The sequence below is a fragment of the Metarhizium brunneum genome, chromosome 5 (assembly GCF_013426205.1).
Source record: "Metarhizium brunneum chromosome 5, complete sequence".
NCBI classification, from domain to species: domain Eukaryota; kingdom Fungi; phylum Ascomycota; class Sordariomycetes; order Hypocreales; family Clavicipitaceae; genus Metarhizium; species Metarhizium brunneum.
In genome coordinates this window covers 426627-450213 of record NC_089426.1, presented here as the reverse complement: position 1 = coordinate 450213, position 23587 = coordinate 426627, and the positions used below count along the sequence as shown (strand labels likewise).

The following is a 23587-nucleotide window of genomic DNA, read 5'->3' as shown; positions in this document are numbered from 1 at the left end:
AAATTTCCTGTACAAAGACATGTCATTGACACAGTTGAATTCACAGATTCACAGAGGCATCTTTCTTAGGACTTGGGCACTTGAATCATGCGATAAGCATTTCAACTCCCAAAGTTATTCAAACCCCCAGCCAAGCACCCAGTTAGCCACCGCGAGGTATAGCGCTTTGGGTTTTCCGGGTAACCGGGCCTATGCTGGCGATGCATCATCGAATCTAAATGGAATCATGGTGATTTCCAGTAATAGTGTGCGCAAAGTGAAGACAACGTTACAAATAAATGGTGTTCCGAAAACAAGGACGGGACGGACCACGTCTTGTATAGACTGCACCACGGGCGTCACGGGCGTCACGGGCGCGCGGTCTCTGAGAAGAGACTCTGCCAGATGTACAGTTCGTCTTTCATCGTGTCGCCTGGTTTCTCCATCTGCCCTTGAATCACGTCGTATTCAACTTGTGTTACCACGCGACATTCCTTCCCGGACATTCCGGCAGGGAAAGCCGTGAAGCTGTTGAGTTTTCAACAGCAATTTACAAAGTGGATTGAGGCGCATTCATGAGCAAAAAGATAACATTAGTGGTGTCTGAACGACCCGAATACAGGCACTGAAAACCCGGGAAATTGACTGACCCTTTAATACCCTGTTGGAGCCCCTGAAAACCCCTGTGATGACCCCGGGTCTCATCCTAGTCCTCATCTTGAACAAGACCCTAGAAAAAGCAAATATCGTGATTCGTGCCTTCGGGCCTTCAATTATCGCCTCGTTGACTCAACAGAAGCTTATCTACTATTTTCAACTCAAAGCTAATCAACTGCTACGATCTAGCCGGGTAATATCGTCACCAAGCCGACATGCTCCTACCCGACAAGAGACATGGTACATCCCCGTCGCAAAGCATCCAAGAATTTACTTTCGATGCAGAGTGAGGGCTTCTAAGTGTTCGATCCCTTCGGCAGCACTCAACAATCAAATACTTGTGACTGCAAACTGCAAGGCCAAGGGACATATCTCAGACTCTATACCATTCAATTGCAACGCCGCAGTGAACGCTTCAAGCCACTTGTCTCGTTGGCTTCCCCTCTAAGCGTGTATGCACATCTTGACTCACTCTCTCTATCTGTGCGTAGCCTTTGACACCCACTGACACCGATGCTGATAACGCTACTACATGAAACTTCACCTTGCCTCGGGCTTGGCAAGCCTCGCGCTCAACCGCCAGGGCCAGACGCATTCGAATACAGCGGAGTGGTCGGGCGGTGTACCTTTAGAGAGTTGCAAATGTGTTGGTGGACTACACCAACCGACGTGTTTCCAAATCGGCTGCCTTCGCTCGATTCTGAATCAGTAAAGGAACACATAACAAGCCAATATCCTCTCTGGCACGGCCTCATCCTACTCGGAATCAGCTGCTAGCAACGCAACGTTTGTGAGGAGTAGTGTTGGTATTTTCGTTTCCAATGTACACGGAGTAGTGACCTCGTCGCGAAGAAGCAACGATACAGACCAAGCGCCATACATGGCGTAGTATCCGCCGGGGATACACTCGACGCCTCCTTCCAAACACAAGTTGGCCGCTTACAACCCGTCTATAATAGTATACATTGTGCCACAAGCCTATCAAGACTCCCGATCCAACGACTGCCCCAGCACCATCTCATAGTACATGCCCTTCTTATCCACCAGTTCGTCGTGAGTCCCCAATTCCACTATATTCCCCTTGGCAAACACGGCAATCACATCGGCATCGCGAATCGTGCTTAGTCGATGGGCAACTGCAATAGTCGTTCTGCCCTCGGCCGCACGATCCAACGCCTCCTTCACAACCTTTTCCGATTCAGTGTCCAGGGCACTTGTGGCCTCGTCGAGCAACAGTAATCGGGGCCTGCGAATCAAGGCTCGTGCAATGGCAATCCGCTGGCGTTGGCCACCCGACAGCGACAGACCCTGGTTGCCGCATGCCGTATCAAGGCCTTCTGGCAAGGACGAGACAAAGTCCCATACATTGGCGCTCTTGCAAGCCTCAATGATTTGTGCTTCTGACGGATTGCCCTTTTCAATGCCCAGCGAGATATTTTCTCGTATGGACCCCTGGTAGAGCACGGGTTCTTGCTGAACAAGTGCCATGTCGCGACGGTACCTGCACCGATTGAGGCTCTTCACATCTCGACCGTTGGCACGGAGCTCGCCGCTTGTCGGATCGTAAAAGCGTTGCAGGAGCGCTATCATGGTGGACTTTCCACAGCCAGAGGCCCCTACAAAGGCCACCATTTTGCCCGGCCTGATGGCCACGTCAACGCCGCGGAGGACCTTTTGCTTCGGCCGTAAGGGATACGAGAACTGGACTTTGTCAAAGATCATTTCCGTGCCCTTTCCACCGAGTTCCTTTTCGGCAATGGTGCCATTACCCTCGGGTTGCCAGTCGCCATCGCCATCATCAAAGAGAATTCGGTCCCGACGGAGCCGGAAAATATAATTGATGGCGGTCCCGGCCTTGGTAATGCTTGTCGTATACTGGAATAGCATAGCGGCAGCCTCGCCTGAGAAGACAATCGCGATAAAAATAACATAAAACTGACCAGACGTGTATTCGCCCGTCGACACAAGCTTGCCGCCATACCAGAACCCCAGGCCCATGGCAAGCATGGACACAGACTGGCTGAGTGCATAGAAGAACATTTTATAGCCAAGGCTGCCAATAGCATGGCGCGCAATACCTTGTAATTTCTCTCGGTATCTCTCAATCACGGCTCGTTCGAGCGCAAGGGATGAGACTGTCCTGATCCCCATGACTGCTTCAGCTGCCACAGCGCTGCTCTTGGCGAAGCGCTCAACGGTGTCTTCTTCAAACTTGAACTCTAGTCGGATCCGCATATATCCCGAACCCACGATGAATGGAAGAGCTCCAAAGGTCAGAACCAATCCCAACTTCCAGCCTGATATAATGGCGAGGATGCAACTAGCCACGAGGTTTACGATGCAGATGACCAAGAGAGAGATGTTCATTGACAATAGCTCCTGGAGGCTGGTGGGCTCTGATGTCAACCGTGACACGAGAGCCCCTGTTCCGTTTTCGGGTTTGTCAAAGAATGGCATGTCTTGACGGAGCGTGTTGTTGAAGATTTCGCCGCGGTAAAACTTCATGGTAGTCTGCGCAACAATGTTGGACAACCACCCAGCAACAGCATATAGCACGAGGTTTCCCAAGGCCACAACGAAGAACATGAGAGCAAAAAAGTTGCACTTGTCAACGTCAATCGTTTCAAAAGCTTCCATCGTCTTGGAGAACAAGACGGCAAGTGCCGGATAGGTACCGCCTATAGAAGAACATTAGCATGAGAAGGCCGAAGCACTGAATGGGGATAGTTTACCTCCAGCAACACAGGTCAGAAAAATAACAAACGTCGGCCACCACAGAGTCCTTTGCTCTTTAAGAACTAATATTAGTCCGTGTAGTAGGCCGTAATGCTTCCCTCTGGCCCTCGTCTCCTCATGCATCGTACCCGTCGTCGAGGCCCGTGTGAGCTCTTTTTCCATGCCGACTACCCGCGCATCCTTGTCATGCTCAGGCTCATCTCCCATAGAGTCAGACGTCTTTCCCAGGTCTTGGGCTCGAACAAGCCGAGCATACGCTCCTGCCCTTTCAATCAATTCTGAGTGTGTTCCGTTTTCGACAGTTTCGCCTTTGGACATGACGATAATGTTATCCGCATCACGAATCGTCGATAATCGATGGGCAATAATAACCATGGTCCGGCCCTTGGCAACATTGTTCAGTGCAGCCTGGACAATTTTCTCGGCATTTGGGTCGAGAGCACTAGTAGCCTCGTCTAATAAGAGCACCTTGGGGTTGGAGATGATACTGCGGGCAATGACAATACGCTGCTTCTGGCCGCCCGACAACGACGCGCCCCTCTCGCCAATCCACGTGTCATACCCCCTTGGCAGATCCTCAATAAAGTCGTGAGCAAAGGCCGCTTTACAGGCCTCAATCACAAGAGGTTTTCGCACTTCGTCAGGCAAACCCTCCTTGTCCGTGCCCGTAAGACCATCTACAACATTCTGGTAAATGGTGCCACTGAAAAGAGTAGGCTCCTGTTGAACGAGTCGAATATTGGTCCTTAACCAGCGCAGGTTGAGATCTTCTAGCTTGGAATTGTCAAGTGTAATGGTTCCCGCAGAGTAGGTATACCAACGCTCTAGCAACCCAAATATTGTACTCTTTCCGGAACCACTGGCACCCACCAGCGCGGTAGTCTTATCCGATGGAATATCCAAGTCTAATCCATGCAATACCGGAACACCGGGACGGGAGGGATACGCAAAGCGCACTTTGCGAAGTTTAATATCACCCTTGAAATTCTCGATGGTCTCTCCGCCCTCTGAAAGAGAGTCGATCGCGGATTGTCGGTCAATAATGGCGAAGAGGTCTTGAGCCGCAGCCATTGCTTTCGAAATGGCAATTGTCTGTGGTGCAATTTGCGTGAGAGCTTGGGCTGCCACCAGGACGGCAAAAATCACGCTTCAATAGGTTAGCAATAGATTATGACCAGAATGGATATTTCAAGACTCACGTAACGACTGTGCCCGGATTTTGAATCTCGCCATCAGAATACATCCTCATTCCTTGCCAAAAGGCTAACGCATATCCTGCAATGACACTAAAGAACTCAATGGGAAACATGATAGCATAGACCAGAGACTTCTTCTTGCCAATCTGTCGAGCCCTCTCTAATATCCGGTCAAATCTCATGGTAAGCTTGGGGAAGGCCCAGAACGCGTGGGCGGTGCGGATGGTGGCAAAAGCTTCTTCAGCAAGCGACCCCGATTCGGCGTATATATCGAACATCCTATACTCGTACAATGCATCTACATAGATGGAGCCCAGTGTGACTATGGCATTGAATGGCACAATGGCTAGTGTGATGAGTGTCAATTTCCATTGTACTATAAACGCAACGACAAAGGCAGCCACAAACATAGAGAGAGCCTGGATGATGAGTCCAAGCTTCTCTGATATGCCGTTGTTGACGAGATTTCCGTTGGTGGTGATTTGGCCAGATACCGATGAGGAAGGGCTGTCGAAAAAGGAGATCTCCTGGCGCAGAGTCTGTCGCACAAAGTCGACTCGAAGTTCCTTGGTTGTGCGGATGGCAGTAATATTGACGAGGCCCTGTATCAGTCAGTGCCGGGGCCCCAAGGCAGCGATACGTCTCGAAACTAACCGTCCAAAGGAAGGTCAAGCAAAATTTGGCAATAAAGAGATATACAAAGTACAACCTGTGCGAAAGACCCTATTAGTACAGGTGGCATAAAAAGGGCACGAATCAACCTACGTAAAGTGGCCAACTTCGTCCATGTACCCATCGGGCGACAACTTGCCGGTAACGAAGTTGTTAAACGTATTGACAAACTTTCCAAACACAACGTCCATCAGAGGAAGAACTACGCCTGCACCTATCATGCCCAGGCAGGCGATGACGTTCAAGAGCCATCCTAGCTTATCGTTGTATGTGAAGACACGCTAGGTTTTCCCGTCAACTTCCACGCTAGACTTGGAGTAGGACATGCTTGGCAGTGACGTACGAGAAAAGATGTGAAGCTTGAGCTTCCACTGGCTTGTTTATTGGGTTTGACGTCGGGTTGGTCAGCTTCTTCGGGAGTTGTGGTGGTAGACTCGCGGGAATTGCCGGGGAGCGGCGAGGCAACTTTGGCCGCCTCTTTCTGTTCGACGCCCATGCGTAGATATATGGTCAAGGACAGGTGTAACACAGTTTATCTCAAACTAGTATGAAGAGGGCGAGTTCGGTGGCTTCGAGGCAAACACGTCATGGAGATTTCCTCCTTTGTTCCGTGACCGAGACGGCTCCGACAGTCGATATACCAGCTGCGGGGTGGGCTGTGTCTTTCCAGAAATGTTGTGTAATGGCCAGGCTTGCGTAGCTTGAGGAGAAAGACGGCCACCGTCAAGCTGATTGGAGGCCCGTGGTGCAGAACGACTCGCCGATCTCTAGGCCATGTCAAGGAGGGAGATTTGTTTATTATACAAGGAAGCGGGATCAGACAAGATTTGCGTCGTCGGCATGGTGGAGCAGGAAAGGCAATTGCTGGCGTAGTAGGAAATAGTTGGCCTAGTCAGAATCCGCCACATGAATTGGCCCGGCCCGCATGTCCTCTGTGCCGAATATTCTAAAGTTCTCTGATTGTCGTCAATGAGTCGGCCACATCCTGGTCAAGTCAGTCGCCAGTCCGCCGAGCTCAGGCAGGGGGTCTGGCCGTGCGATACCCGTCATGCTCGGGTCTGGGTCAAGGGCAGGAGTAGCGGGCCGGAAGACTCAGAAGCGCAACATGTCATACAAAGCAACAAGCTTCGCATGGGAGATGGCAAGTCGATTGACGAGATTCGCGTGGTCCTTGCGTTGCATCAAGTCACGCCGAAGCGGTTGGCGTTCCGCCAAACCCTCAAGTGCTCCGAGCTTGTCTCTATTTGGCATGGTTCGGTCTGCGGCCGCAGTCGACAACGGCAGGATAAGGCAGGAGCCACGCAGCTTGGCAGGACGAAGCCTCTGCGGCTGCCGCGGCGTCCGCGGGGCCCGAGCAACCAGAATTGGTCATATGGCGAAGGGATTTGCCTTTAATCCAATCACGTCCAAGAAGCCGTCGACTTTGTACACCACAATTTACTTTCCATCGCCAGCCAAAGGGCTTGCATTTGCCATCTGCCATTAGCCATTCCATTTGCCATTTTCTGCTCGGGCCCGCTGCTGAAGACGGAAGGCAAACTCGGCCGTTATTTACCTGCACCGACGCACCAAGACCCAGACAGAGGAAGTCGACGTGTGGCCATCGCAATAAACTCCGGTCTGTTGGCCGTGGCCGGTCTGGTGGCACCCCCCGCCAATCCTTCGCCTAGGTGGAATCAATGGAATCTGACACCGACATCCGTTGAACCCGTCCAAAAGCTCTGATTTGATAGTGCCAACCAGTAATCGTTTCCAGCAGGCCTTCGGTGTAGGGCTGGACCGCGAAACTGGAACTGCACTTTATTCACCTCCAGCTGCCGCCCCTCCGTCGCTTTCCACCCCAAGACAAACCTGCAAAAGAAGGGCCATGCAGAATTCGGCCCAGGGCCTGGCTCTGTCTCACGGAGGAGTTGCCTCCGCGGCCGCCGACGATCCCAGCGGCCGCCGAGCTGTAAGTTGTATTCAAGCCGCATCCCGGAGTCCTGTTTGCACTCAAGGTACGGCAGAGGACGCAAGATGCCCTGGACCCTTCATCCATCTGCTGCCGTCTTCGGACCCGTGCTGCTGTGTGTCGCCGTGTCGCGGATCCGTCGCCGCCGTCCTCGCCTATTCTTGCCTGCATAATTGTGTCTTGGGTTGATATTCATCGCTGCCAATTCGTCCACGGAGCATCTGTGCTAACCACTAGGTCTTTGCGCGTCGCAGTGTGATCAATGTCGATTAAGAAAGGTACGTCATAGTACCACCTTGCATCCCCAGGGTGGCCGACAATGGGGGAATGAGCGCCGTCATTCCATTGTATCACCATTCAATCATGCCCTTCACTACATACATTTGTACCAGTTGACCCTTGAGCCTTCACCATCCTCTTTGCGCATCTCACCCTGCGGCTGGCCTGCTCTCCGGCCCCGGCCACGTCTGGCCTTTGCGCGGCTTGCGCCCATTCCACCCTTCATGATCCATGACGCTGACTGTAGCTTCATCTTGGCCGTATATAGATTCGCTGTGATAAGGACTGGCCATGCTCAAATTGCCGCACGGCCAAACGATCTTGCACCTCCACAGGCGCCGGCCAGCGGCCGAAAGAACCTCGACAGCGTGTTCTCATTTCATCACAATAGTTAGTCTGCCTGCCTTGATATCCCACAAACCTTCTCAATACACCTCGTTCGCGAGCAACCCCTCACAAGCCCCCTTTATTTATTTATTGCTGTCGGCGTCATGACCGTCTCAACTTGACTTGGTCTCGCAAACGCCGTCATGCAACTACAATTTGCCAGACTCGCAATAGCACCTCATCTTGCTCCTACGTTGCAAGAACAAACTGCTGACTTGGAGACTCATCCGTCGTACCTCACCCACAGTGAGAAGAAGATTGATCAAATTGAAAGCCGCTTGGGCAATATCGAGGTACTCCTCAAGAATATCGCCAATCCAGCTGCACCTATCCAGTTTCACGGTGACCCGACGGCCGCAGGCAACACACCACAAACCGGTAGCAGTAGTATCCCAACTGCTGCCTCAACTGGCGACTTTGACAGCAGCGACGATGAATCCGCCTACGGTGGTGATACGGGCTTGATTGCCCATACCACCTTTGCCAGCGAGTTCCTCGAGAGTGCCGTCAAGAGAACATCCCTCCGCGAAGTAAATCCCAAGATGGCTGCCGGCTTGAATAACCTTAGCCAATTGGTTGAGATGCAAAAACGTCGATCAATAAGTCACGGTCCCCGGTTTCCTCTCCAGAAGCCTGTGCCACCAGGTGGCATCTCAAAGCTCCCTATGCCGCCCATGCAGGCAGTTGTGAGTCTTTTAAAGCACGCCAAAGGTACCATCCCTTTTTTTTTGGTTCTTTTCTCACCCCGTATACTTCAAGCGAGGCAAACTAACACTCCACAAGCTGCTCCGCCAACCCTGTTCACCATCATGTGTTCGCTCGTCGGGCTGCCAGACTTTACCGGGCTGTGTCGCAGAGTGTATTTTGCAACGGAGGAGTTTTCTGACGCCACATTCATAATTGTAAATGCCATGCTCTATAACCTTTTCATGGAGCAAAACTCACTTGCTACCGACCCCATGGCACGGGACGAGTACCACGCATATATGAGTCAGAGTCAAGCCAACCTTGAGACTGCTCTCGCGAATACACACCTATTCCTGGCAACAAGAGTCGAAAATGTTCAAGCATTACTACTAGGCGTATGTAACCCCCCAAACAATCATGGACCATGGAGGTGTCTTGCTAACATATTCAACCCAGGCTCTCTATGCTGTGGATGTATCCCGCCCTTCAGTCGCGTGGCATTTATCCTGCATGGCGGCTCAGCTCTGCCAGACTGGTGGATTTCATCGCTCGGAATCGCTCAAATTCGACCCGCCAGCAACAGCCAAGTTAAAGCGGATACTCTTTTGGCATGTGTACACTCTTGACAAAGGTCTAGGCCTCAGGCTTGGTCGAGCCCCAGTCATACATGAGTGCGACATTGATATCCCGCGTGTATTCGAGTTTGATGGTCTGGGGCAGGAAGACTCGTCAACGATTCCGACGCTCTGGATCAAGATGAGCTATCTGCAAAGTCGAATCTACGAGCAGTTATATAGCCCGAGCGCCCTGAAAAGCCCACCGGCAGATCTCGTTGAACGAGCAAGAGCCCTGGCCAGCGAGTGCCGAAAATTCGAAGTCGAGGCCGACAAGGCCCGTAACGAGACGTACGCCTACCTCAAGGCAGTCAATTCATCTGATCTGGTGGACGTGTTCTTGCGAGGCGACGAGGTTCAGTTCCAGGTCACCTTGACACTGGTATACCGCGTCATCCCCGCGCCTGAAGGCTCAGTCAGTCGCTTTTGCGACGAGTGCCTGGCCACGGCTCGAAAAGCCATGAAGGTGCACCAAGAGTGCACCAAGAGGTCTACGATAGGCGGCTATTTCAGATCAATTTACATCCACTGGTACGTGTTTTTTGGCCATTCCCTTCATGACTAATGATACACAATGTTGATACAGATCCTAGGAACCTTCTCCTTACCCCATTCGCGCCATTCTTTGTCCTCTTTTGTTACGTCATCGAAACCGGCTCCCTGGATGACCTCCGATTACTCCAGGAATTCGTCGACTCTCTGGACGAAGCAAGAGACGCCTCGGAGACGATTGAGAAGCTCTATCGTCTATGCCAAGTCATGTGCGACGTGGCCGGCCTCTACGTGGAAGCCAAGTCCCAACAGCAGCAGGACCAGACCATGGTCCCCATCGGCGACGAGTTCGAAATGTACCTCAGCCAGCTGGGCTTTATGCCCACCGAGGACCAGACCATGGGAAATACCAACGCGGCCGGCGGTCCACCGCCACTCAGTGGTCAGGCCGCGCAGATAGCGGACTGGTTCTCCGGGAACCGCAATATGATGGGCCTCTTGGAGGAAGATCTATCGCATATCGATTCATATCGGTGGATGCAGCAGCAGCAACAGCAGCAAGCGGCACAGCCGCAGCAGATAGTATCTCCGCAGGTACCTCTGGCACAACAAACCTCTCCCATGTAATGACTTTTACCTGGCGTTGATTATTTAATTTTTTTTCCTGTTTTGGGGTTGAGATCGGGATCATCACGTAGTTATGAGTTATGGCATGTGAACCTATACCAAGTCGAGTTTGGCTCGGCACAAGTTATGACGGTGGTGTACTGAGGCGGGTTGGCGAAAGTTGGCCCACGGGCCGATTGCTCCTTGCATATAATCCATCTCCTAGTCAAAAATAACATGAGCGTTGCACGCTAGGAAACCGAATTGTACCGTTGTCATTGTGTCATACTCGTGGCGTAAAGAAGAGAGAGAGAGAAGGAGAAGATATGAATCAGTCGGTCGGATACCGTGGGTCATAGACCTCGTACCCTTCGTCCTCCGTGTCGCTCTCCACCAGGGAGTCTTTCAAGACGGGCTTGACGGGCGGGCTCGGCGCGCTCTGCACCGTCTTCTGGACACCGTCGGCCGGCGCAAAGGCACTCTTGAACCCAGTCTTTTTGAATCCGCCCTTTTTAAAGCCCCCCGTGGCAGCACTGCCCGAGCCGCCCTCCTGGCCGGGCAGCTTGATGCTCACCAGGCCCTCGGCCTTGGCCTCGGCCTTCCTCGCGCGGGCGCCGGCGTTGGGGTCCCGCACCATGGCCTTCATGTCCTTGAGGCGCTGCTTGTGGGAGTGGTCGTAGCTCGAGAGATGGGCCTCGTAGTCGTTCATGCGGGAGTAGCCCTTGGAGCAGAGGTTGCAGTAGAAGGATTTCTGGGCCTCGCGCGCCGACGAGGTCTGCGCCGGGGGCAGGGTCTGGTGGCGCTGCGGGCAAGGTCAGCTTGGCAGGAAATCGCGACAGCGACGGGCTCTTGACGTACGGGAGGCATGGCGGGCGACGAAGGCTGCTTGGACACGGCCTTTGTCGGGAGAGAGAGAGAGAGAGAGCTTGGGGTGCGAAGATGGGAGACGGACGTCGGGAGGTGAAGTGGGCGTTGGAGCACTGAGCACCACATGCAGGCATCGACTTGAGGTGGGCTCCGCTCCAGGGGCCGCAGCCACTGACAGGTGCCGGAATTAGCGTGACCACGCGACTGGCGCCGCACATGCAACCAGACGCCAGATTCCCCAGGCAGCTACAAGTATGTAACTTATTCTGTCTGGTATCAGAGTCGGCGCCCGATTCCACGTTGCCAAAAACAACATCGAGTCGCATCTCGTCAACCCGCAGGACGACGTGTTTCCGCGCGGGCTCCCACACCGTCGCGCGAGAGCCATGGACACCCCAGGCGGGCAGAGCCTGCACCACAAAGACTCCCAAGCGACGCTCATCTCCCTCCTCCAGCTCGACCCGTCGCCCATGGACTCGCCGTCGCCCTCTGCCGCCGACAAGCAGAGCAGCCTCCCCGCCGGCCAAGACACCACATCACAAAACGAAGGCGGAGATAGCTCAATACGCAGCGGCTCGGCCGGCACAACCAGCCATCTGGGCCTGAGCAGCGGCCGCAGCGCCATATACTACTGTCCGTCCTCGCAGCGCGCCGTCCTCCCATCCGCACGACTGACATGAACAGCAGTGACGCGGGTGCAGAGATACTCGTCCTACGCAACGGGCGTCTTCACGGCCCTCCACCTCGCCAACGTGTCCCTGATACCCGCGGTGACGCGGTCCGTCGCCGGCTCCGAGACATACCTCCTCATGACGCGCGAGATCTACCAGACGTCCGTTGCCGAGCCCGTGCTCGTCGCGCTCCCTGTCGTGCTGCACGTCGGCGCCGGCCTGGCCCTGCGCCTGTTGCGGCGGTGGCAGAACATGGAGCGCTACGGGGGCGGCACGCCGGGCATGTACGCGCTGCACAGGATGCGGGAGGCGCTGTCGGGCAAGGGCGCCGGCGGCGCGGTGCGCCTGTGGCCGCCGTTGACGTACATTTCCTTGTCTGGGTATGCGCTGGCGCTATTCTACGGGGCACACGTCTTCATGAACAGGGTGGTGCCGCTCGCCGTCGAGGGGGACAGCTCCAACATTGGGCTGGCGTATGTCGCGCACGGCTTTGCCAGGCACCCCGTCACGTCGAGGCTCGCGTACCTCGGGCTGTTGGCCACGGCGAGCGGGCACATGGTCTGGGGGCTGGCACGGTGGTTCGGCATGGCGCCGTCGACAGAGGGCTGGAGAGGCAGGGGGAGCGTGGCCGTGGACAAGAAGACGAGGACACAGCGGAGGAGGAAGTGGTTGAGTGTTCACGGAGTCGCTGCTGGGCTTGCGGCCTTGTGGGCGATAGGGGGGCTAGGAGTTGTGGCAAGGGGGGGATTGGCGGACGGCTGGGTGGGAAAGGTGTATGATGGGCTGTTTGCGAGCGTGGGCATGTGATATGATGACGAGACCTGGATGTAGAATGATTCCCGAGAGCATACCGAGTACTACTACTACCGTACTCTAACGATATAAGAATAATCACGGCTGCTTGGGTACGTGGGGAAAGGGGGGGTTCGAAAAGAGTGCAAAGATGCGAAGGATGCTTGCGTGAGGCGCCGAGGTTTGTTCATGGCCTACATGTAGCTGATGGTGCAAGACGAGTCAAAGCATCTGAGTCGGCAATAACCGTTGGCGGCTGAAGACGCAGGGTGAAAGCTTATTCCTTTTTGCGCCCGGTGAGCGGGACTAGAACGGCGGCCAGTGCAGCATCTGATCTCGCTCCAATTGCGCCGTTGACATGAAAATCCGCGGCCTTTTTTGTTCTTCCGAGTCGTCTGGTGGTTTTTCCATGTTCAGGGGTACATCTCTTTGGGCCGGGAATGCGGCGTGGTTAGATGGCGCTCTTCATCTACATCGACCACGACCCGTATGAGTATGTACGTATGGTGTTGAGCTGATGGGAAGGGTAGCACGGTCTCTATCACTGTCATTACATGCGAAATTCATCACGACGGCAGCCAAGTGTGCTGGACAGGCATCATCAAGTTATCTGCTGCATTTACCCAGTTACAGTGGGAGGCAAAAGGCATTTGACCCCAATAGGTACCTGGCTATCACGCCCATTGCTCTAATACACGACAGCATATTAGTGTATACTTCTCGACAGCCAAATATATTCTGCCAGACAGCACAAGCCATCACAGCGTCAATTGATAAGTCAACATGTTCAGGGGCTTGTGCGGCAACTCGGAGCATCTCGTTATCGACGAATTGCTCACCGTTTTTTCAATACTAGTATATTCATCCCAGCAAAGCTTCGAGACCGAAGGGGATTCGGTAATTCGTCGTCAATTAACACCGACCGTCAGGAGCAGTCGCGGAAACAAGGGTCCAGGCCTCGAGGAGACAAACCAATCCTGGTCCTGCACCTACAATTGGTCAACAGTCAGCCTGCCACAAAAAAGCAAAACAATCAGCTCGTTGCCCCTTGCTTTTTGGACCTCACTAGTAGCGTAGTCACTCCGCACTAAGTATGTACTCGGTACAGAGTACTCCGTACTTTGATAGCAATGGATGTGATTAGATGACGCGCTTGATGCTCGACCGCACAATTGTTTCTTTTGGTAGTCCGCATCTGTGCTTGGGGAGGTCGAACTGAGAGGAGTAAAGCCCGCATCTATCATATTCCATGAATCGATGCCTAGTTTGGCATAGTCCTTTGCGAGCCTCCCATGGCCGAGCGTCCATCTGCTAGAACTGATTTGACGGGCGAATGGTTTGAGTTTGGAGACGGGTCGAAAAAGACTTGCGTGGACTGTGGGGTGGCCGAGACATGTCGCTGCCTTGGATCTTGAGCATCAATGGGGCAGAGAGCGTGATGCGGAGACATGGGCTGCATCTGTTCTACCCAGGGGCAGAGCTGGAAACGCTTGAAAAGCTGGAAAGGCCATGATAATGGATGAGAGGCAGAGAGCTGGCCAGGAACAACTCGGCACTTGGCGGTGGCAGCATTTTACAAACATTTCAAGGACGTGCGCTGCAGCTCACTGGCTCCTGCCCTATTTCGGTAGTCACCACGAGGTAGCTCCTTCCTTCCTTTAACTGTTCCGTCCCTCACTAGCCAATGGCGCGTCACTCCCTGGTGAACCCCAACCCAACCCCCCACCATGGACTTGTTGTCGACATCCTCCATAAAATCCCCAGTCCTGCCGCGTCCCGGATGTATCGATATGAGCGCTTTCAGACCAGCCCTCTAGGCCTCTTGTCTCGTCGTGTCTTGTCTTGCCTTGTCTTGTCTTGTCTTATTCCGACCGGCTGCCTCTTCGACTTGTCTCTCTTCCTGGCGGGCAACTCTCTTTCCCGGTGACTAATAGCTGCTGCTGTTTTGCCGCCGCACCTAGCTACGCCGTCCCCCTCGTCTGAATGGCACATCCTTTTTTCCTCTGCCACGAATGAGCCTTCACTGTTTAACTACGAGATAGAGAGCTGGCGGCGTCTGTTGAGTTGCTTTGCCTACGACAATGACTATGCCGAACAAGCGCAAACTCGTCCAATATAGAGAGGCGGAAGACCGTGACGATAGCTGCACCCAGACCAATTCTGACGCGAAACCGAACCAACCGTCGTCGCAGCCCCTAACCAAGCGCCTTCGAACTATAGGCTCGCTGCATACCCGTGATATTATATCAACGCTATCCGACGAGCTACTCATCCGGATTCTCTCTTTTCTAGATGAAAAGACGCTCCTTGGCGTATCTCCCGTGTCCAGGCGCTTCAACCGCATCACGTCTGATTCACAACTATGGCGACCGCACTACTACCGCCGATTCATCTTGCCCCGAGCTCATATGATCCCTGGTTTCCGCACAGGATCCACCCGGAGCTCCAGTAAGCTACGATACTCGACCAGCAAGACCATTTGGGCTGACGGGGGATGGGGGCGAAGAGGCGGCTTTGTCGGTGGACCCAACGAAACTGCGGCAACTGGTCCTGGGGAGCTCGTAGACTGGAAGAAGCAGTACAAGTTGCGACACAACTGGGCTCGGGGGGCCTGCGCCGTCGACGAAGTTCAGGTCCGTTGTGTCGAACGAGACACCCCTGCGGCAGAATGGCAGACCATGGTCAAGGTGGTCGATGGTCTGGCAGTCACCGTGGATGGGACCTCGGGCTTGAGGGCGTGGGACCTCAAAACTAGGCGACTTATTGCACAAGCAGACCTTGGGAACAATAAGGAGACAAATCAGCCCAGCTGCTTGGCAGTTGATGACTTGCTACTTAATACCGGGAGACTAGATGTGGCCGTGGGCTTCGAAGACGGCACCTTTGCCATCTGGAAGTTGGACGTCAAAACTGGAAAGATTGGTATACTGTACCAGCATGCAAAGAATTATTTTGGCGAATTAGTCGCCATTGCGTATGCACACCCGTACATATTTACGGCTTCGAGGCTTGGATTTATTTCTCTGTTTTCGTTTGAGCACCCGGACGACGGGACAGCTTCAACTCGAGAGTCAGATATCGGACCCGAGGGCGGTGTGCGCAGGTCATCAGTGGCTGAGTCTGGAGAGACGGTTCCTCCCCCGGGCTCCCGATTCACCCAGCCGCGTCTTCTCACCTCGCTCAAGTCTCACACCACACGGCCACCGCTTGCCCTATCAGTACGTCGCATGGCAACTTCAGTCATTGCCTCGATCGCATACACCTTTGACGCCGTCGGGGGATGGTCTATTGGCATACAGGACCTGGACATTAGGCCGTCTGGATCGGCGACGCCAGATATTGTTACCTCGAGAGTTGCCTACACACTGCCAACCCAAACTCGCAGGTCAGCAACGTCATCCCCGTCCTCTTCACCTTCCCACTCACGGGCCCGCTCTCCAATACCGCTGGAGCCTGAGGAAGACGGCCCTATCCGGCTATGCTACAGTCACCCTTACCTACTTGCCACTTTGCCAGACAACACATTAGTTCTTCACCTCTGCACCTCGACTGCTTCATCGCTCTCAATTTCGCCAGGCATCCGTCTTTGGGGCCACACCTCGGGCATCTCCGACGCAGAAATCACGCCGCGGGGAAAAGCAGTTAGTATCAGCACGCGTGGCGACGAGATTCGGGTTTGGGAGCTAGAAGGGCGCGTGAGCGGAAGCAGCGTCGAGGTACGGCCAAGGCGGCCAAGTGATGATGGGGAGCGGCGCACCGAGATGAAAGGTTCTGCGACGCCAAGGATTGTGGCCGACTTGAATGATACGAAGAACTGGGTCGGTTTTGACGAAGAAATGGTGGTGGTGCTGAAGGAGGCTCGGGACGGACGAGAGAGCTTAATGGTTTACGACTTTACATGAAGCTGCCAAAGCAACATTGTTTGACGATGGATCCTTTTTTTTTTTTTGGCATGCATGCCTGGTGTTCATCGGGGACGCGCACACCACGCCAACGCATGCTGTCGGGCTTGGCGTGGCAAATCGGAACACTGGAACATTGGACTTTCATTCAAGCTCGCGGGCAAGGGTTTATGCAAGCGCAATGCCGCGTCATTGTAAACTGCTGCCTAGAAGACATGTCCGACGCGTTAGCCCTCCGCGTGTTGCGGAACACGATGAATGCGGCAAGTGAGGGCAATTTATGGGGGCAATCAAACCGCCGGCCGTGGATCAAGTGTCTTTACAATTCGAAATAGGTTACCTGATACACGGTACAAACATAAGTCTCATGAAATTTCCTACGTGAATCTTACTGGAACACCTCCTCTGGATTCCGACAATGGGTACATGGACTGACTAGATTAGAAGGTCCGGCTGTTGGATGGATGGATATGAATTGGATACATGGGCTGTTAGTCGCAGGATTACAATGTAGGGAATTTGCCGGTGGCAGCTTGAAGCTGGACGCATAGAGGTAGATATGTAGAAGGCAAATACAGCCGAGGGCAGTTATGCCAGGAACATGCCTCCGCCATTGCGGACCATGTCGTAGATGTTGCCAATGCGGTGTGTTGTTGTAGTGGACAGCCTGCCAGGCATGAATAGTGCAAGGTCAGCATGAAGAAATGCGAATAGACTGACGAATGGCATCATCTGCAGGTTAAGCATACAGAGCACCAGTGACGGATCGTCTGCCGCGCCGCTGGCCCTAGTCTCGACGGGTCGACATTTGATACATGCGCCACGCTCTGGAAGTAGGCCATCGTGGCTTGCGCAGCTACCACCTGCTGGTTTGCAATGTGGAAGAATCAAATATCACGTTGCACTACTCGGGGCGGTAGGCCGTGAAGGACTATGGCAGTAGGTGAGATGCGATGCTGTAGTCTAAGGCTGGGCTCTGTGTTTTCAACCTCGTTTACTGGCCACTGGCTTGTTGTCTCCTTGCAGAGTGTCACGTTTGTGGGTGCAGAGTATAAGGATAACGGAGGCGGTATTCGACCAGGGAGTTGCGCGTCCGTGTTCCCGGATTGTAGTATGAAAGCGTACATTGGCAGTGTGAAGATATTGCTAGCCTGTGGATCAATCGACTACTCAGCTCAACGTGGCAGTCTTGTTTGTACTGTTTAGTCTGCCGGTACAGTAGTGGTATAAAGGGAGGGAGTGTCACGGAATATGCGACATTGGTCCAGCGCCCAAGCATGAGAATGGACATGTTAACACTCGCATATCCCGAGATGGGTTCTGGTGAACTTGATACAGGTCTTGTACCAACACGCGGCGATATCGTTGGATATGTCGACTTCCCAGCGTTATAACCATACGTGGCCAGGCCGTCGTGATATAGCCCAGCTACCCACTCTGATTCGTGCAAAGTCTGATTTTTCCCGGTTTAACAAACATATCCATTCTCGTCAACTCGAGGAAAAAGACATGCCGCCGGGTCTCAAGTGAAGATGGGGCGTTTCCGGCGGGTTGGAAACAGACGACTTCATTGTCAAATGACTATCTCGTGCGCCAGCCATCACCCGGTCTACATCACGACGTCGTATCCTCCATCGTGGTGGATGGCTGGACTGATCTGTTTAAGCATGTGGTGGGTGGCGGATGGCGGTGGAGAGCCAAGATGACCAGTTCAAGCGGGCCGTCTTCACGAGGCCGTCCCATTCAAATGATCGACGTCGTATCAGGCAATTCTCCTGGTTTCTTGCTTCTCTTCGACAGTCCTCCTTACTTTTCGCAGAGGACACTGTGTGGCAGGCGCATGAACTCTCAACTCCCGCAGGATACAACCCAACTCTAAGTTCCACGGCATGTCCATGATGCTCGGCGTTAAGCTTCAGCAAACCCATATTAATCATCCTGTAGCACAACGGTCACTGCCTTCGCATTCGCCTTTGGCTGGCAGGTTCCGAAGAAGCCGTACCGAGAAGTCGTCTAGTCCATCAACTCCAGGCGTCAGCGTTGCGTGTTTCCATTGTGCGGGGTTTTCGGGAGGATTTGATTTGTAAACCCCGGAGGGCAGCTTAACAATTGGCATGGCGAAGCTGCAATCCCGTGGTGCGGGACATCTGTGATGGCCCAGCACCGCGGTGCGCAACTCTGCCAGAGGCCGAGGGACATTATCCCTCATGGCGGCTCTACTAAGCGTACCCCCCAGTGCGTCCCGTAGAGACTTGCACGGATAGGCCCCCCGTCCCCGTTGGCCTCGTCTGGTGCATGTTTAAGTAGTCTTGGGCACTGCACATGCCCCGCGCCGCCGCACGCTGCCGCCACTCCATGTCCATGTCCCAATCCCATGTCCCATCTAGGCGCTAAAAGAGGCATCGTGCCTCGAGATGACGTTTGCTCTTGTCGTCACCGCGACTGCTGTTTTGGCTACAATGCCCGTCATGTCAGGTCGAATTGTTCTTCGTGCCGTGTTAATAAGTGCGCAGGGCCAAGACGCAACCATTGTCAAATTTGCGCATCTCAATTCGGCTCGAAACGGTGCCATCGAGGTTTGCGACTGATAAGCCCAGAGGGCAAACAAACGCTGGGCGGCCGGCATCCCACCACAGGCCACGGTCCACCAGTCCACGCTGCTGCACGGCATTTGGCTTATCAATTTATCGATAGGCGGCGGGCGGCTGTCAACTAATCCAGCACAGGTCCGGACCCGTTCATGGCTTTGCTGCTTTGGCTTTGCCACGGCTTTCGGTTTTGCTTTGGCTTGTCGTCTGGACACCGACACGCACCCCTCCCTCTGTATGTACAACCCTGTCGTTTGTACGGAGTAGTCGCCTGCCTAACCTGCTCCTGCCTCCGTCCTGTATAGGGTCCTGACTAGTAACTACACCCACTGTAGTTATGTCCTGCATCGTCTCATCCTGTAAGCCGCTCTTTTGGTCGCTCACCTGCGCCACCCCGGCCAGCAAAGCTAAACCTGAAGCGGCATCGTCACACTCATTGTTTCGGTTTCTGAGTGGTTCTCATGCTCTGTGACTCCATATCTTGTGACTCACCTCCTAGACTCTGGACAGAGGCTCTTGTGCTTCTCCCACTTACACTGTACGGAGTTTTCCCTTCGGCCCATCGTTCACGACCGGCCTCGACGAGACACCTTTGCGCCTTTGCCCGCTCCTCCCCTCAATCCAGTTAAAAACTTGCGCCTCTGAGTAGGGGCAGGTGGTTCGTATCAGCTAGGAACTCGTGCCACCCAATGGTGAGCGTGAGGCGGCCGCTTCGGCGTCATTTTGCCTGGTGCAGACTCATCATAGGCTCTGGTGCGCACAGTGATGTGCGATCAGAGAAGCTGTTGTCACGCGGCCCGCTCTCGTTGGATGCGCAAGAAACAACATTGGCCAATGGATTCCTCATCGAGGCGCCGAGTCGTCAATTGACTCTCCGTGAGGCTTCGGCCCATTGGCAATCTCATGCCCACCTGGTGCAGGTCCCTGTACACCATATGGCATGGAGGGGGAGGGTTTGACAGCGGCCTTGTCCAAAGCAGTCAACCCGTTGTCAGCCTCAGATGTGGTGCGTAGCCGTCCTACTCGCGCCATGTACCGAGAGTGCTAGGGCTGTCCTCTGTAGTCGCCCACGGCCATGTTCCAGTAATCTCAAAGCCAAGCGAGGATGGGTTTCTTCACACACAACGCACAACGCCATAGAAATGCCCATGTTTTTCTTGTTTTTTTCTCGTGTGTGTGTATGTGTTTTTTTTCCTCGTGTATAGCCCATATTTCACTTGTGGGCGGAAGCAAAGCCACTATATGCAGTATTGGGTGAATGATGGCGTTCCAGGCCAAGGGATGATGGAGTGTGGTCCACTATTGGGACGCGATTTAGGCAGCCAGGGGCCCATTCGGCTCCGCAGTTCTATTTCCAATCCTGAGGACTATACGGCGGTGTATGGCATGTAAGTGGTATGTGCCCCGGTATCAAAGTCCCTGTGTTTTGCGCAGTGAAGTCAGGCATCTCTCGGGGCCATTATCTGGTTAGATCCTGTTCTGTGCGGCATAGCAACCCGCATCATGGTGTATGTATTGAAACCAACAGCCAAGGAGTTTGCCTCGATTTTGATAAATGGCGATAAGGGAGGAGTCGGCGGGCCGCGTCGAGCGGTAGCACGTAAAAGAACGATTGGATCGCCGCCATGGCCATGTCAACATGACACACCCTTTTGCAACATGGCTCCCCCTCCCCTTTGACTTGCTGTGAATGTTACGCAGCCGTGACCCCGGATGGCGGCCACTTGCGGATGTTGGACGCGGGCCATGGGTGGAAAGGGTGTCGAGGCAAGAGCTGGCCGGACTGCCAGTGGGCAAAAGAACGGCTCATGCCAGGTACCCTTTTGTCAACCTTGCGTGCTGCTACCTTGGCCTGTCGAGGTTGAGAGCGGATGGGCATGTTATGGTAGACTTTGAGGAGAGATCACATGAGCGTTAGCAGTCAAAGGGTGTCCAGCAAGGCGAGTTGATGATGGGTGCCTATGTACCTACAGTGGGTAGGCAGATATCGTAGGGCGGTCTTGGGCGACGTGCAGGGAGAGTATCTGCTAAGTAGGCATCTGCGTGGCCGTGGCCATGTCCTCCGGCATCCAGAGCCAATATTGCAGGAAAGGGCCCAAGAATTGGTCCAAGAATTGGAGTTGGTTACACATGTCCGTCTTGCAGCCTCGATGGCTCGAGGTTCTTCCCGGTGCGAACTACATTTAGAACTGGCAGGAGGAACCGGCGGCGGCTTCCCGCGTTCGATATCCCCAATACGGTCCCAATGCAGGAGGAGCAGGCAGAACTGCCAAGAGGACTCGAGAGGCACACTTCCAACACAGCCGAGTCCTCTGTCCAATTAGAAGGAGCATGGCCAAAGACGCAAGGTCCATGTTCAACTCCAGAACTTCCATGTTGCGTGTCCGGCGAGGGCGCAGGCCTGCCCAAGTCAATTCAATTGTGAACAGTCTGGGGCTATAGAACGAAACCTTTGTTCTGTAGGACGGCCGGTTTCACCCTTAGCCATGACGTCTAAACTGATGTCCATGAGCCGAAAATACCACGGCATGCACCGGCACTCCAAGTGAGTCCGTCGACCTCGATTGGCCGTATCGATAACAAGCCATCCATCCCCCCGTGGTCGCAGCGAATCACACCCCCGCTTCGCTGGTGTGCCTGATGACCTTGGGCTGGCGACAGCACCTGACTGGCTGATGGAGGGTTAGCGAAGTAGGGTGGGGAGTGCGGATAGCGGGCCAAAGTTGGAGGGACCTCAAGGCGAGGAGGAGGAGGAGGGAGCATGGACATGTCAGTCGCGGATCAATGCGAATGAATGCGCGCATCCCAGAATGTCGACCTTTGGCATCAATGCTTCGCTGGTGCCGGTGCTTGCCCATGGTAAAAAGAGGGCCATTGGCAAAGAACAAAGGGCTGGACGGGGCAAAGTGTTGGGACAGTGGATTGTGCCCTGTGCTATGCGTCGGCGTGTATTATCCGGTGCAAGACTTTGTGCATGGCGTGCATGGCACTTGGGCGAGGCCCGTCTCCGCCGCATTGTCCAGCACTGTGCATTCCGATACTGTAGGGATGGTCCTTCCATTTTAGATTCCATCCGCCCCTTTGCTCTGCTTCGCTCAATGTCGTGGCATTGGACGTTGCATATTCTACATTACGCCTTGCATCATCAAACATGTGCCAAAGCACCGGTGAATGTGCTCCGTACTTTAGCTGGCTAGAGTTCTTTGCTTCTCAGCCAGCCAGCTTTGTCACGTCCTCGACGGTTCCATGGCCGCTGTCACAAGCTTTCCACTCGGGAAAGCCGTCAAGTTGACGCCGCGACCACTGTTGTCACAATTCACAATTCGCTCATTTGTAGCGAGTGCGCCGTACTGAAATACTCATCAGCGTGTTCCATCCTCGGTGCTCAGTCTTTGTTGCAACGCAAAAGCCTTGTCCTCGACTTGTTCAACCCGTTGGGCTTGGGCTCCTGGATAGTATTCTAAAATTATGCCCCGCCCCCTCCATCGCTAGTCGCACACCCTGCGGGGTCCGCGTTCCTTGTCCAGTGCTCGTCGCTCCCATGTACAATGTGCTGCCCTCCTTCTCGCACCGTCACTCGCGCCGCACCAACTTTACATTTTTGTTGGACTTGCAATGCCATCAACTGTCTTTTACTCTGATCTTTGTAAAAACACAATCCTCTTCTTCTGGCAAACACATGCCACGGCCATCCTGTCTTTCTCGCGTCTACTTGAAGCGTCTTGATCGTGGCATTGCTCCGTCATATGTCGTGACTGCTCACTTCTAATACATCAAGCCTCCTCGGCCAAGTCTTCCTTCTTTGGTCTTCTGCCCACTCCGTCTTCTTCTTCTTCTTCTTCTTCTTCTTTCCCACCACCATCATCTGCAGCTTTTCCGGGGAAATTTCGCATCCATTCATCAAAACTCGCCTTGTTTGCCTCGACTGACGACGAACTAATGGTAGCCCTGGTCCATTGACATCACCGACTGGATCTCAACAAGGACCCCAGTCGTCACCAGCGGCTACAAGCCCATTGACAGCAAGGGACATCATCTCACCCCCACCAACGTTCGAACTCAATCAGGGCCTTTGCGATTTCCCACGTCTGCTGCTGCCTTCAGCTTCTCAATTCTATCCGCGTCTGGCTTTCAGCATTGGGAATTCCCATCAGCTCTTCGGTCAGCCAGTCGAGCTGCAAGCCAATCACAGCGCCGCCTTTGTCTCCCGGGGGGTGTGCGTTTCATCGTGTGCCTGCGTCCGCTTTCCTTTGCTGGCCTGGCCGCCACATCGCAATCACCTTGTACTGCCAGGCGCCCCAGAAGTCGTCCACTTTGGGTACCAACGAACGCCTGCTCTGCGTCAGAGTCATCGCATTGGCATCCGTCATCCTCTGTCATTTGCCAGGCATTGCGCAGAGCTGCCTGTTGCATTTCCATTCGCAGGACACGGGGCGAAGCCTTAAAGCCCCTTGCAAGCCCCGTCGCCGCCTGTCTGTGAGCCTGGCTCCCTCAGTCGTGCGTTTCTCTAT

General features: G+C 54.0%; 5 protein-coding genes across 5 annotated transcripts; 3 read left to right on the top strand and 2 right to left on the bottom strand.

The window, feature by feature from the left end:
- Positions 1–1617: 1617 nt before the first annotated feature.
- abcE (ABC multidrug transporter E) lies at positions 1618–5736 on the bottom strand (the record flags this gene model as incomplete). Its single annotated transcript, XM_066131193.1, has 7 exons — positions 1618–3314; positions 3369–3425; positions 3501–4519; positions 4572–5170; positions 5223–5277; positions 5334–5521; positions 5584–5736. The coding sequence occupies 7 exons, from the start codon at positions 5734–5736 to the stop codon at positions 1618–1620; spliced, it is 3768 nt and encodes a 1255-aa protein (XP_065987286.1).
- A 2264-nt stretch (positions 5737–8000) lies between these two features.
- On the top strand, positions 8001–10277 carry G6M90_00g082130 (uncharacterized protein; the record flags this gene model as incomplete). The annotated part of the gene is made up of 4 exons (XM_066131192.1): positions 8001–8568; positions 8641–8939; positions 9001–9689; positions 9752–10277. The coding sequence occupies 4 exons, from the start codon at positions 8001–8003 to the stop codon at positions 10275–10277; spliced, it is 2082 nt and encodes a 693-aa protein (XP_065987411.1).
- Positions 10278–10587: 310 nt separating this feature from the next.
- Positions 10588–11123, bottom strand: G6M90_00g082120 (uncharacterized protein; the record flags this gene model as incomplete). Its single annotated transcript, XM_014687957.1, has 2 exons — positions 10588–11058; positions 11115–11123. 2 exons carry the CDS (start codon positions 11121–11123, stop codon positions 10588–10590), a joined length of 480 nt encoding a protein of 159 aa, XP_014543443.1.
- A 386-nt stretch (positions 11124–11509) lies between these two features.
- G6M90_00g082110 (uncharacterized protein) lies at positions 11510–12601 on the top strand (the record flags this gene model as incomplete). Its single annotated transcript, XM_014687956.1, has 2 exons — positions 11510–11756; positions 11811–12601. 2 exons carry the CDS (start codon positions 11510–11512, stop codon positions 12599–12601), a joined length of 1038 nt encoding a protein of 345 aa, XP_014543442.1.
- Positions 12602–14667: 2066 nt separating this feature from the next.
- On the top strand, positions 14668–16488 carry G6M90_00g082100 (uncharacterized protein; the record flags this gene model as incomplete). The annotated part of the gene is made up of 1 exon (XM_014687955.1): positions 14668–16488. One exon carries the CDS (start codon positions 14668–14670, stop codon positions 16486–16488), a length of 1821 nt encoding a protein of 606 aa, XP_014543441.1.
- Between the last annotated feature and the right edge of the window lie 7099 nt (positions 16489–23587).